The 14764-nt window shown below is 42.5% G+C and overlaps 1 protein-coding gene across 1 annotated transcript in view; it reads left to right on the top strand.

Annotated features, from left to right (window-relative positions):
• Positions 1-14764, top strand: part of MTMR7 (myotubularin related protein 7) — an 89180-nt gene that overhangs the window by 38064 nt on the left and 36352 nt on the right. The window contains exons 4-6 of the mRNA XM_090036010.1: positions 3185-3342; positions 7714-7842; positions 12619-12753. Coding sequence (XP_089892136.1) covers positions 3185-3342; positions 7714-7842; positions 12619-12753 — 422 coding nt within the window. The remainder of the gene's footprint in view (positions 1-3184; positions 3343-7713; positions 7843-12618; positions 12754-14764) is intronic.

Here is a 14764-nt window from a genome sequence, read left to right as displayed (position 1 = left end):
GATGCACCCATTGATCAGCAATGGACTGGTGGCTTTCGACTCTGATGTGATAGTATTATAGAATACCACAGAGGCGCATGAATATGGCCCATGAATTAAAGTTTAGCAGCAGGCAGGAATCAGGAAAAGGCCCAGGGGAAAAAAAACTCCATGTCAGTGATAGAAGAAGCAGCTAACTGTAAAGCACACTCATGTTTCTCTATGTTTTTCTTTTTGCACCACAACACCTGATATTGGGGTTCATAAGTCCCAGAGTTAGCAGGGATGATTGCAAGATGAGTGGGATTTGACCTGCCAGCTCTCTACTGTCATTTGTTTGTGCATGGGAGTGTGCTTTACATCCTTTAGGAATATGGTACAATTACTCTGCAATCGCAAGCTGCCCATGAACCTACCAAAGTAATTTTTGATTGAGTCATGCTCTACTTTTTCCTTTTCCTGCCTGCCTGCCTTTTGGGGTTTTTTTGCATTATACCATATCTTAAATGGAGAATCTGTCTTGTGAAATAATACAGTATATATTGTAACAATTTGTGACACAAGCTAGTCTAACTAAATTACAAGTTTGCTTTGAGTCTTATACCTGTCAGCTTTTAATGGAGCTTGTACAATCAATGGTTCAGTGTGTGTTAGACTATATTAGATGCTACGTGACTCTTAGCTAATCTTTAAGCCATAATTTATTTGCATGTGGACAATCTTCACATATGATCATAAAATAACGCATGAAATCTTAAATCCGGTTTGACCCTTCATGAGCATTTACAACCGAGATGTGTACCATATAATTTGAAATCACTTGGAAAATTTCCTGTTAATTTCCTGGGCAAATCCAGTGCAAAGATAATCCAGCAGTGTTAATGCATGTTTTGACAACCAAGGAGCTAAACAAATATCAGGATCTAATCAAATTCTTTTTATTGAATTTACTTGTTCAGGTTACAGTTAACTACAATACTCAAGCTTTACATTAGTAAATGAGACGTGGACACAGGTTAGCCTTCCTAGATCTGTGCCGTGACAGCAAACACAGATGTTTGAGCTATTAAGCTGTATTTCAGCCATCCATTTCCTCTTCTTCTCACAATGTGTGATGTTTCTTTCCTTAGCTGCATGGGGAAATTTTAACAAAAAATTTCTTTTCTTTCAATTCCTATTCTTAGAGACGTAACAACCAGGGTCTGAGCCCAAAGTGACAGTGGCAGTGGCCAGGATTGAGTTGGCCATGAAGGTGGCAATGGCTGGACTTACAGTAGCGGTGACTGCCATTCTTGTGCTCCCCTAACGCCCAAAGGGGATGCCTGAGGCTGGTTTCCTGGTCATTGCTGCCTTTTTTTATTAACAGTTATTTCTAAAGAGGGAACTAAGCTCCGTAACAGCCTGTGGTGATGTTACAAAATACAGATTTTTTGTTTTTGAATCAATGGGAATTGAAAGTCCTGGATGTGCAATAGCTTTATTTTTGTTTTTTATTTTATTTTTGGTTTTGAATAGATTATGTATTTCATGAAATTATAAAATATAAAATATGCCTCAAAATAAAATGCAAGTAAATACTTGCTGTAGAAAAGAATGGGCATTCATATGGAAAAATGCCTATTAAAATTAAGTGTGAAACTTTCTCTAGTCTTCCTTTTTTTCCCCTGCCCCAAAAGTATGCTTAATTTCCATAATATTATAGACGACAATTAGACAGTTTCTGAAGACTTAAATTATGAAACACTTTGTCATTTAGGGGTTGTGACATCAGAGGTGACTCAGCTGACCACTATAGTTTCATTAATTTATAAACCAGAATCCTGTGGGTCAGAAACTTACAGTAGGAGCATGAAACATCAGCTGGTGAGGTGACGATTGTAAAAGCATCAGCCTGAATGAAAATTTTTCTTCTGTTTATGTACAGATTAATAATCATTATATTGACTATTGAACATACTAGCTGCCAGTAACTTTTGATCATAAAGTTCCTTTTTATATAAATTACTGTGTGCATTTGAAATCTTATCAAGGCATTTCATGAGTGTGAATACAAGTACTCTTACAAGTTAATTTTAAACTGTATTTATTGAATATTCATTAATGGAATGTGACAGAAGTTATAATTATGCCAACCAGATCATGTTGGAAAGATTGTAAATATGTTTATCCTGCTATAAAGTAATCTAGGTATCTGGAATGCCATTGGGGTCTTTCAGGCTAGGGACAGACATTCAAAAAGTCTGAGCCTGAATAGATTCAATATTTGCAGGTTAGTCTAACCTGGCTAGGCTAAACCAGTTTGGAACCACACAGACATCCCCTCTGGACTGAAAAAAAATGCAGGCACATGCCTGCAGTGGCTCAGGCTAGAAGCTGGGGGTGCTACAGCAGCCCTCCCTTCACTTTTACAGTGCTGAGCTAAGGTGAGGCGTGACCAGGTCCTGGCAGGACACTTTGATTAGGGAGGTATCCCCCCACCTCCTTCTGCCCAGGCCAGCAGGGAATTGATAACACAGTGTTTATCATCCCTAACTCAGTGTTTATCACCCCATTAAGCAAACAACAGAGGGACATTACCAGCTACCTGTTGATTCTGCCTTTGTCTCCTCTGTCACAGCACAGACCATACCCAGTATGTGGTCTGCTAAAAAATTCTCACTGAATATGTGTAAAACTATCTTGTGGAAAGACAGTTGAATTAGAGTTGAGAGTTAAGGGTTTGGTCCATGATGACTAAGCCCCAGTAAGAGTGCAGAATGTGGTCCATTGTTCAGATCCTTTTGCCCTTCCACTGGATCTATAATCTAGTAATAAAAGAACTAGCAAGTTTTTTCTGGTGAGAGAATTCTTCTAGAGTACAAGCACTTTTATTGACTTTAGGTTCTTGGCATACCAGCATGCTAGTGCTGACACTGCACCTTTGTGGTGGTTAACAGAATGTTTTCAATTCAGCAGGGTTGAGAGAGCTAGTAGGTTTCAAGTAGGGTCAATAATCCAGCCTTTTACAAGTGCAAAAATATACCACTGGCCCAAAGTTTCAAAGTAAACGTCTAAGTAGTTATATGCAGGTATGTGGGCTTTTCACCAGGAAAACATACTGTTCTGAATGAGAAATCTATAGAGAATAACCTGATTCAAATTTTGTTTTTATAGCCTTTGATTTCAGCTTAGATTTATCATCCTGCCTATTTTTTATGTTTTCTAGTGAAATATGAAGAGCTGTACTGTTTCTCATTCAATCCAAAGTTAGATAAAGAAGAGCGAGCACAAGGCTGGAAGCTTGTGGACCTGAATGAAGAATATAATCGGATGGGTATCCCAAATAATTATTGGCAGATCAGTGATGTGAACAGAGAGTATGGAGTGAGTTGCTATGATTTGTATTATAAAAGCATTTTGTATTAAAAAAGCCCCACCTAACATTGAGGCCCCTAGGTGAAGCTAGGTGCCGTACATAAATGTAGTATAAGTCAGTCCTTGGAGCAAAGAGCTAACAGTCTAGATAAGAAAGACAGCCTATAATGCTTCCTTTTTTCACTCTGTATTTCCAATTTCCACATGTGGAACTGACTTACAATTAGATAATGACTTGTCAAAAGTCAGCTTTGAGCACATGCTCAAATACTTTGCTAAATAGGGATAAGCAAATTGTTAGTTAAGCCTGTGTGTAAGTGATTTGCTGAATTGCAGCAAATGAGTTTCTTAAAAAAAATCTACTTAATAGTTTCACAAGCCATTGGTTTGGAAGAATGGATTTAGTATTATCTTTTCTTTTTCCCTGAAATCAGTTGCAGTACTTTTGAGACATTTTGGAATGTTATCACTGTTATATTTTTGTATACAATGGGTTGACAAGTCACAAAGCTTAATTCTACCCCTTCCCTCCAAGCTAACTGTGGTTCCCATTCTGCCTTGTCTTAGTCTGATTAAAACTGTTTATTAAACATATGGTTAAGTAATACAAATGGTGAGAGATAACAACAATAAAAAACAAACTTTGAAGTCAGTCTGCCAGTACAATTCAGTTCACCCCGCTGTGTCTTGGCACTGATGTTCTGAGATTTCAGAGGAGACTACATGTGCTGCCAGAACCTGTTTTCATGTATTAGAAACAGAAGAAAAAGTCTGAATTGAATTAAAAGGAGTGAATAAATTACTTCAGATTTTATTTTGGGTAGGGAGGGGTCTCAGAATGGGGATTACGACCAGCATGGGAACATACACATACACAGGTGTAGGTTTATGGGGGAGAGCAGGGCTGGATTTCCATCCTGCTCTTTCCACACTGCTGAAGAAGAGGATAGTCTAGGTGGGTCATAACTAATTGCAGGGTGCAAAGACAGATTCATAGATTCATAGATTGTAGAGTTGAAAGGGACCACAATGGATCATCATGTTCAACCCCCTGCCCATGGCAGGAAAGAGGACCAAGGTCAGATGACCCCAGCCAGGTGACTATCAAGCCTCCTCTTGAAGACCACCAAGTCAGGTGATAGCATCACCTCTCTTGGAAGCCCATTCCAGATTCTGGCCACCCTTACTGTAAAAAAATTCTTCCTAATGTCTAACCTAAATCTACTCCCCACTAATTTGCACCCACTATTCCTAGTTACTCTCTGGGACGCTTTGGTAAAGAGTGCATCACCAATTCCCTGTTGTCCTCCCTTGATAAACTTATAGGCAGCTAAAAGGTCTCCCCTCAGCTGTCTCTTGTGAAGGCTGAAGAGATCCAGATGCCTCAACCTCCCCTCGTAGGGTCTTTCACAGAAGCCACTAATCATGCAAGCGGCCCTCCTTTGAACCCTCTCCAGATTCTTCGTGTCCTTCTTGAAGTGCGGCACCCAGAACTGGACACAATACTCCAACTGCGGCCTGACCAATGACACCTAGAGAGGGAGCTAGACACCTAGAGACAGATGCCTTGATCTGTTGGTCATGCATCTGCTAATACACGACAAGGTGCGATTGGCTTTGTTGATGGCCTCATTACACTGCTGGCTCATGTTCATCTTGGAGTCAACTGTGACTCCAAGATCTCTCTCAGTCTTTGAGCTGCTGAGGAGATCATCCCCCAACCTATAGGTGTGATGGGGATTCCTCCTCCCTAGGTGGAGTACCTTACATTTATCTTTGTTGAACTGCATCCTATTTTCTTCCACCCATTGATCCAACCTGTCCAGGTTGGCCTGTATCTGCTCCCTGCCCTCCGGTGTGTTAACTTTGCCCCATAACTTGGTATCATCTGTGAACTTGGAGAGGGTGCTCTCCACACCCTCATCCAAATCACTGATGAAGATATTAAATAACACCGGTCCAAGAACTGAACCCTGTGGGACCCCGCTGCCCACCTCCTTCCAGGCTGAGAACAGCCCTTCCACCACCAGTCTCTGGGTGCAGTCCCTAAGCCAGTTGGCCACCTACCTGACTGTGTAGACATCCATTCCACAGCCTGCTAGCTGCCTGCAGGAGCTCCCTACTCCCCACTACCATGCTCCCATCACTGCCACTACCACCTGTGGGTGGTCACCATGTCCCCCCAGCCTCTAGGGCCACATGTCATTCATGGTTAGAATAGACATAAAGAGAAAGAGGAATCCTGGAATATTAGAGAAAATGAGGGAATATATACTAAAAAAGCTGTGGAAATGACTTACATAGAGGATTCAAAGAAAGGAACAAAAATAGACTGAAAGCAGGGAAGCGGGGGTGTGGGAAGGGAAAAAATACATGGAAGGGAGAAACAAAGTTTTTTTCTTTCTTCCTTAAAGAGTTCAATTTTAAAGTGTTAATTCTATAAGAAATACTAAAGACATTCATGGATTCATCTAAGTCTTCCTGCATGTCACAGAAACAGATCTGACTGATGTTCATTAATCAGAAATGACACCAGTAAAGTCACATTTAATTGGTGCAAAATCAGTGTGCATCTGACAGTAGTAAATAATAGAAAGTTTGCTGTTTTCCAATATTGTTCAGGGCATGATATTAAAATTGCATCTAAAAAATAATGTTAAGGTTTCAAAGTCAAACTAAAAAGGTAGGAAATGCCAAAATCAAAGTGCTTGGAGCAACGTTAAGTTGTCTTCCATTACGCACATTCATTATGAGAGTCCTTTAATAACAGATTTTTTACCCACAATATTCCAGTCTTGTTCAGGCGTTGTACTATATTTCATTTATTTCATTTTTTCTTTTTCATTCAATCTGTGGTCTTGGACTTCATTTACCACATACTTTTATCCAAACCCTGAACTGAGTACACAATTTAACAACTTCCTCCTGGACTTTTCTGTGGTAGTTCACTGTAGTAGGTAAATACTTCAAAACCATTATATTACTTTTACAGCAACCTTGTGGGAATAGACATAGGCAGATCCAGGATTTTAAAAAGTGGGGTGCAGGAACAATTACCAATGATGCAGGGGTGGCTATACACCCTACTTCCAGCTTCCTCGACAACCAGGGCAGACAGACCACACAGCTGGAGACCTTTTTTAAATCTTGAAATCATGTAAGAAACAGCCTCCCTCCCCTCATTCTTAGTACCACTTCCCTTCCCACCCATGCTGTGGAGCACATACCTTGCCCTCCACTCCCATTCCCCCACTTGCTCTCTCTGCACAAAGGAAGGGGAGACTCACCTGCTGCTGCCACTGTCCTGACTGCCTCTATCTTGCTCCAGCCAAGGCTGTGGGCAGTGGCTGCATGGGGAGCTGGGCTCAGTCAGGGACAGTGGTGGTGGTGGGCAGGTTTTTTCTCCCTGTGCTGAAGCAGTCCTGGGCTGCTGGAGAACACCTGGGGAGACTGGGCAGGGAAGGGAAATCTGCCTGCCTCTGTTGCTGTCCCTGGCTAAGCCTGGCTCCCTGCGTAGCCTGGCAGGGCAGGGCAGGAGCATCTCTGGAGCTCCCTGCCCCCAGGTTAGCTGGGTACAGTGGCAGTGGCAGACAGGGGAAGGGGAGAGGAGGGGAGAGAGTTGCCACAGCAGGGAAGGGATGGAGTACCAAGAAGGATGGATTCTTACCTGCTTCAGGGACTTAAAAAAGTCCCTGTATGTTGCTTTTGTGGTATGGTCTGAAAGGGGGGGTATGACCGCTCCACTGCACGCCTCTAGATTCACCCTGGGAGTTGATGAGATTTGTATCCTCATTGTGCAGCAGCTATGTAACTCTAACAGAGAGAGATTAAGTCCAAAATTAGCAAAAATTACACCTGTTCTGAGTGCCAAAATATGGGACTGCTTTTTTTTTCCAGACTATTTAGAATTCTGTAGCATTTTTTATGTCCAAAGCACATCCCTCATTGAGGTCAGATACAGTTGAGAGTGCTTAGCAGTTATGCAAATCTGGGCTGAGGTGTCGCATTGGGTGAGTGATGAAGAGCCTGTACCTTATCACATCTATGAATACTTCCCATGTGTTGGAACACTTTCCAACTTTTACAAAAGACTCCTTTACTCTAAACTATGTCATTTTCAATGCCTCATTCAGTCAGTACAGGTAGTCACGGTTACCAGATACTTAAAAACACAGTATAGCCCTTCATCAACTGTTTCAGTTTTTCCATTCATAAAAAAGAGGAAACTACTTCACGGCATACTTGGACTGGTGTAACTGACTTTAATGAAATACTTTAAAATGCTCAGAATAACAGTGTTTCATATTAATTCATTTCTGTATTGTGATGACTGGCTGTTATTTTTATGATAACCCAAATAAATTGAGATTTCTTTGATAGGTCTGTGATTCATACCCTACTGAGGTATACGTACCAAGATCTGCAACTGCACACATTATAGTAGGAAGCTCCAAATTCCGGAGCAGAAGGCGTTTCCCAGCACTTTCCTATTACTGTAAGGATAACCATGTAAGTGTGGAATTGTGGTTTTACATTTCTGGGGTGGTGTGGGTAGGGGAAGATAATTCTGTCTTCCTCAAGATTTTTCATTCCAAATGATTTTTTATTAAGCTGGTTACAAATAATGGGAAAGGGGCACATATAACAAATAGTCTGCTGGTTTGTTATTGGGCATTATGTCATCATTCAGGCAACAGAAGGCTGTGCAATCTCTCCAGCACAGAAAAGTAGAGTAGTACAACAGGGGACCAAGTTCAGAAGTGAACTATCATGGAGGGGGCTGAGGAAGAGAGTCTGAGAGAAGGCCGTGGAAAGAAGGCTGAACAGCTTGATACCTAGGATGGAAATCCTGAGAACTGGGTTGAAAAGCAACCCGTTGGTGACCCATGGTACCAGTTGCCAGTGGATGCTTGGAATAGCCTGCAAAAACTCGAATATGTCCAAACAGCATGGACAAGAAAACTGAATTTTTTTCTGGGAAATCTGCAGGCCAGTTTGTAACTACTTTTGTGGGGAATATCCTGGAGGCACTTTCCCCCTTTCTAGACCTACTAATTTAGGAGCTGTTGGCTCTATTTTTGTTTGTAACTGGGAGAAATTGTGTCTAAAGTATTTGCACTTCTATGTCTGCTGGCCCATGGAAAGGAATCAATCCTCTGTTACCTCCTCAGACTCCGTGAGTCTTTATGGGAATCTGCTGAGATATAGTGCTTGCAGCGCTTAAGGTTCTGTATTTTCCTAAATCCAAGATAACTGTGAATTTACAAGTACCCCTTCAGCAATGAGATTTTATACATGGAAAATTATAAATTTGTTATCTAAGTATCTAAGTATTGGAGAGTCAACTTAAAAGAATTCCTCCCACAACTGATTGCAGGGAAATCAGTGGTAGAGGACGAGGGGCCAGACTTCCCACACTTTCCCCGCTGCCCCTTGCCCTTCTATCTGCCCTCTCCCCACTGCTGCTTCCCCTCCCACCTCTTGCCCATGCCTGCCCCCTTGTTGCCTGTCTCTAGTTTCTGCCCTCCCATGCCTGTACCTACTTCCCCACTCTACCCCCACTCTCATGCCTGTGCTTGCCCCCTGTCACCTGCCCACCTCCTGCTCCCCCCCGCCCTGCCCCGCCCCCCCCAGCCACTTATCTTTTGGGCAGTTCTGGCTCCTGGGGAGACAGCAGCGGGGCCCTGGCTCCAGCCCAGCCATGTAAAAACAGTGGCAGCAGCTTCGGGCCTGGCTGGGGCTGGAGCTTGAGCCTAAGGTAAGCTGGAGAGAGGGAAGCTGTGTGGTCTCACTTTCCTCTCCCTGAATCCCTACTATGGATCTCCCCTGCATGCCCTCTCAACCTTATGGGGTGGCCCCCATGCTCTCCCCAGCGTCACCATACACTCCCACCCCCATGGTGTCTTCCCCATTTTCCCCTCACCCCCACCATGAATATCCGTCACACACCCCTCACCGCCACTGCACTGTCTCCCCCTGCAGTGAGTGTCCCCCACCCCTCACTGCATGAGTCACTGGTCCAGGACAGGCAGTGGCTCATCCTGGCTTTGGCTCCAAGCCCAGGGCCAAAGCTGGAGCTGAACTGCAGGCTTCCCTGGGCCAGTACTTGAATTTAAGATGACACTTTTTACCCCATGTTATGCAGGGGAAAAAACCTTGTCATGGATTTAAGTAAATACAGTACTTGCCCAAAGCAGGTGGTTAACGAACCATACCGTCAGACACTTATAGGGACCGGTTTACAACAACCGTCTCACCAGCACCCTCTAGTGGGATCAGTAATGATATTGTCCCTCTTTTCCATCCCCACAAAGTATTATGCTATCTGCTGGGACAACCATATCCAAAGAATTTCTCTGGCACTGGTACCTGGAGACTTGGCCTGCAGAGAGACAGAGCTGCTATGGAGCAATAGATGGCATTCTGTCAATCTGTAACCTTTTGAAATGGGTCTGTGGTCTATTAGGCATCTGGAGGGACACTTTCCTCATGACGGAACAACAGGGTCAGAACTATGAGGGGATCCTCATGGAAAATTCCTCCCCAGAACTGCCTCTGATAGATTTTTCATCAGAGGAAATGATGTGACTCATTGGTTTTACCATTCTTTATACTTTACTTGTGACTTCAGCGGAAGTCAGAAGTGGAATGAAGTTACCTAAATCATAACTTATAACAAAGGGGACCTCAGGTTTCAACAGTGGGTGCATCTAGATGTGCGCCCAACTATGCAGTTGGTATTGCACAGTCATTTAGGACTTACTAAAGTACTTTTGTACTTGCATTTAGCATTTAGCAAGTCCTAAATGACTGCTTAGTAACCGCTGTTATTGTACAGTCCTGGTGGTGCATGGGTTGTTTCCGATTCTGCTGCACAGTAGCTCACTGCTACTTTGCAGTAGCCTTGGCATCACAGTGGCATGCCCACTGACATCATGTCACCATATCAATGAGCTGTGTTGCCACAGCAATGAGCTGTATTGCCATGGCTCCTTGCTAAGGCTATGTAGCATCTTGTGTAGATGTGCCCAGTAAGTTGTAAGGTGTACATATTTCCGTATTATGGTTTTCACATATTCTGTTCTAAAATATCAGGGCCAGAATTTTCAAATGTGGTTCTCTAATGTTAGATGCCTAAATCCATAATTTGGTAGTTAAATAAATGGCCTCATTTACTTATATATTTATTTATTTAGAATTGCGTCTATTCGCCGCCTGATAAGTGCTTCCACAAAGTTATAGGGCCAGATCCTGTTTCCTCTTCATGAGCTTAAATGACAGTTGCATAGCTGTGTAACCACAGTTTTGGTACTTAGGCATGGATTCAGCATAACTACGCTTAACCTGTGCTTTCTTTCTTTGCATACTCTGTAGGCTGCACTACAGTCAGACAACTGCTCAGAGGGGAGGTGGGGAGGGGAAGGAATAAAATCAGCGCCATGTATGCTGAGAACTTTAGTCACAGTAAAACCACAAACAACAGATGGGTGAAAAGAAGAACAATAATGACCCTTCTACATTTTAGCCCAATAGGCTAAAATGGGGGTTTTCAACATTTTTGGATCAGTGTATGCCTGGTGACTGGATGTGGAGTAGCGTAGCCCCAGTGGCCAGATGCAGAGCGGGGTTGGGGGAAGGGGAGAGAGTGGCGCACAGCTGGATACAGAGCGATGGCAGCCGCCATGCGCGAACTTCCTGTCCCTGTGTCTGGCTGAGTGGGTGGTGGCACAGGATGGTGCATGGCGGTGCTTTGTTCCTGCCTGCCCGTGTGTACCCCCAGGGGTATGCGTACCCCTGTTGACAACATGTGGGCTAAAGGTTAGGGCACTTCTCCAAGGAACAGAAGACCTGCATTCCAGCCTCTTGCTTTCTTCTTAGAAAAGTGTGGTAACTTTTAGGGCATATACTAGGTATGTTAGGGCCAGTGGCGATGCATAGGGAGTGCACGGGGGTGCACGTGCACACCCTGAGCATGCTGGTGCACGCCCTGAGTAGCCATGCTCTCCACTTAGGCGATGGGCAGGTGGGGCTAGCGGGAGCACTGGTGCCCCCCCCATGAGTGCCAGCCTGGGAGTGGGAGCACCAGATGTAGCACCTCAGGTTCTTCCCAGTTGGTGAGTTTTGCCATGGGGGAACCCTTACCCCCTGGTTGGCGAGATTGGCCACAGGGGACACCCCTTGCCCAGTTGCTGACTGGTCACTGGGAGGGAATGTGCCCCCCCGACTAAGATGGCACCAGTCACCCATGGCTAGGGCTAAGCTCTTTCTACCCCTCTTATTGAAGCTGGCTCACTAGGTGGCCAAGAAGGTAAGATATGTGGGGCCTGAAGGAAAAGAGCAAGCAAGGAGATCCAGTCCAGTGAGACAGATGCTGCTGTAGCAAAGAGGGGGCTATCGGGTTCTAGGCTGGGTCTCTGAACTAATGCTCTTTACCCATTTTATGGAACAAAAGTTAACTACAAGGTGCAGGGGGCCAGCTTCAGTGGGAGGACTGACAAATATTCTGGAAAATGCTTAGCCTGCGGTTTGGTGGCTGGAGCATTTGGGGGAAAACAGGTTCAGACTTTCTGCTCCCTAGGCAAATGCTCTAGCTAAAGGGAGGGAGAGCCCTCTTCCATCATTACTTTGATTTTGGCACAGTTGAAAATAGAATCTTAATGAAGTGCTAAAAATTGCATATAAAGAGCTACGTGCCTGGCATTTAGGATTTAACCCATAAAGGTCAACACCACATTTATAACAATAAGGCAGAATTTCTTTACTGTCCGAGCCCCCAAGGTCTGGAACAGCCTGCCAGCGGAGGTGGTTCAAGCACCTACTTGGAACATTTTCAAGAGTAAATCGGATGCTTATCTTGCTGGGATCCTGTGACCCCAGCTGACTTCCTGCCCTTTGCACGGGGGGCTGGACTCATGATCTTCCAAGGTCCCTTCCAGCCCTAATGTCTATGAAATCTATGAAATATATTATTATATAGGCAGCCAAACAATAATGTGCTTTATTAATAAAACATATCATGAATTGGCAAGATTTAATTAGCTGGACTATTCTTATCTTCCTGTTAATTCTGTAGTTATTGGAGCCTTTGTACATTTTCTGGTATACTGGTTTTGTAAATAATGTTATATAGTAAATAACGCAAGAGGCAAGGTATTTTGTGGGTAATATCTTTTATTGAACCAACTGCATGGGACAGACTACATAGACAAGTTTTTGAATGCAGTGCGTTTGTTTTAGGAATATTAAATGCGGTGGTGTATTTTCCATTTGTTTGTTCTGCTGCAGGCATCCATCTGCAGGAGTAGCCAACCCTTGTCCGGTTTCAGTGCTCGATGCCTTGAAGATGAACAGATGCTACAGGCCATCAGAAAGGCAAATCCAGGAAGCGATTTCATATATGTTGTTGATACTCGGCCTAAGGTAACTATGCTACAATCCTGGCACATATTTAGCAAGATAGAGCCTGGGCTAAAAATTCAGAGAAACTACAAAACTCTAAAGTATGGTGGTGATGAAGAACCAGATTTTAGTCTTTCAGCTTATGTAAATCTGTAGTAATATCCCTGAAGGAAATCAAGTTACTTTAGATTTGTCCTGTGAATCTGATACTTTAAAAAACAAAACAAAGCAACCATTTTCTTTTGTGGATTATTGATTCAGCTACTGGCATGGAATAATAGATGAGCTTGTAGCACCTTAGTTTCAGCTGCTTATAACTGTAAAAGTTTGAGCTAAAATTGCCCACACCAGATGTCTACCATAAGCTGATTTTGTTTTGTTTTGTTTTAAATTTAAGCCAAAACATTTCAGCTATTTCCAATGTCAAGGTTAATACATTATTTTACCTGTGTTTAAAAAAAAATCAAGCAACATCAGCAAGAACTACAGTTGTAGTGATCTAGGGCACCATAAAGGGAGAGAAATTGATATATTCTAGAGTAAGCTATTCCTGGCATTTCTCAGGGCATATCAAATAGATACAGAAGCATGACGGTGCAAAGAACAGGAAAGCCAAGTGAAGACTACTGTACTTCTGTTTCATATAGAGTTTCAGAACAAGCTTGTCCATAGCTGTTACTTGTGCTACTTTTTCACTTCATCCCCTTAATTTTGTGTGTATATAAGAATTTATTATGCATTTCTGAGTTTAAGATAATAGCAAGTCAACATTACTACTACTCAGGAAAATGCACAAAGCAAGAGAGGAAGAAACTCTTGTCTCTTTTCTTTTAGGTCCCCAGGAGGCCTGTTTCAGCTAGAATTGCACCCTTGTATCTACTAAGAATAAGCCAGGACAAGCACAACTAAATGAGATTTATAACATTTACTTCAAGGGCCACATATGGAATTTGATAGCTGATGTATAAAGTATGTTAGTAAATATTGTGGCAGCTGTGGAGTTTGGCAGTCACACATTTAAAGTAAATTTATGTTGGAGTCTTATAGATTTAGCTCTAAATTTGTTTTCTTTAAAAGAAATCTTTTGACATGGAGTCTAATAAGAAAACGTTTTACTGTGTTAAAGTTGCCTATTTTCTTTTGCAGAGAAGATTTATAGCATTTGTAGTACTGAAGATTAAATCTATTAAGGGCCAGATCTGTCTACTTTCACTCTGAATGTTTCTGGATTGGATGGTAATTTGAGATGGTTACAGAATTTGATAAGAGTTTGCTGGTGCAGACAGGCAATATCATTTAGTTTATGTTAAAATGCCTATGTCTAAATCAAAAGAGAGATTCGAATTCAAGAGATTATTTATATCCTCCCAGCAAGGCATGTTGAGGACTTTATCCTAAAAGATCATACTGTCCAGGTACAACGTCTTTTATGTTGGTCACTGGCATTTGAAATTAGGAAAGAGGCATTTGATCTACTTGAAAAATACAATTTTAAAATTGTTTTAAATAGAGTTGCCTTCTAAGATATTCAGAAGTAGAGTCCATTTAATAATTGATTTTTATTTTTTTTTAATGCTAGTTCTGATACTGTCTGTTTTGGCTAGGAGCTGGCATATCACAGTGCAGGGTCTCCCCAAAAGCTTTACTACTGCATGGCAGGCCTAATGTGCAGCACCCTCACTATGTTCGTTATTTGTCTTTTCTGAGCAGAGTCTTTTAGTTGTACCCAAAGGCACAATGGCTGTGTTACATGGACTGTTTATAGTCCTAGACCCATAACATTTATTTTGAGATGCAAAGGCTTTCTAAAGTGTTACCTAACAACGAGTTCTGGTAAAAAAACAGTCACTGAGAGATGAAGTGGCAGGTGCTTTAGAAAATCCTAAATTAGATGATATATCACGCTATACAAGTCAAAATTGGTTGACTCAGTCTTGTCCTGTATTTTCTGATCTAGATTGTAATCTGGAGGTGAAAATTGAGCATATACACTTAGTGATTACCCTACTTTTCAATTAAGAGTCTCCAAAGC

This window comes from Crocodylus siamensis, chromosome 2, assembly GCF_052110815.1.
Source record: "Crocodylus siamensis isolate JL-2025a chromosome 2, ASM5211081v1, whole genome shotgun sequence".
NCBI lineage: Eukaryota > Metazoa > Chordata > Crocodylia > Crocodylidae > Crocodylus > Crocodylus siamensis.
The sequence above is the reverse complement of the archived record's forward strand: the minus strand, read 5'-3'. Positions and strand labels throughout refer to the sequence as shown.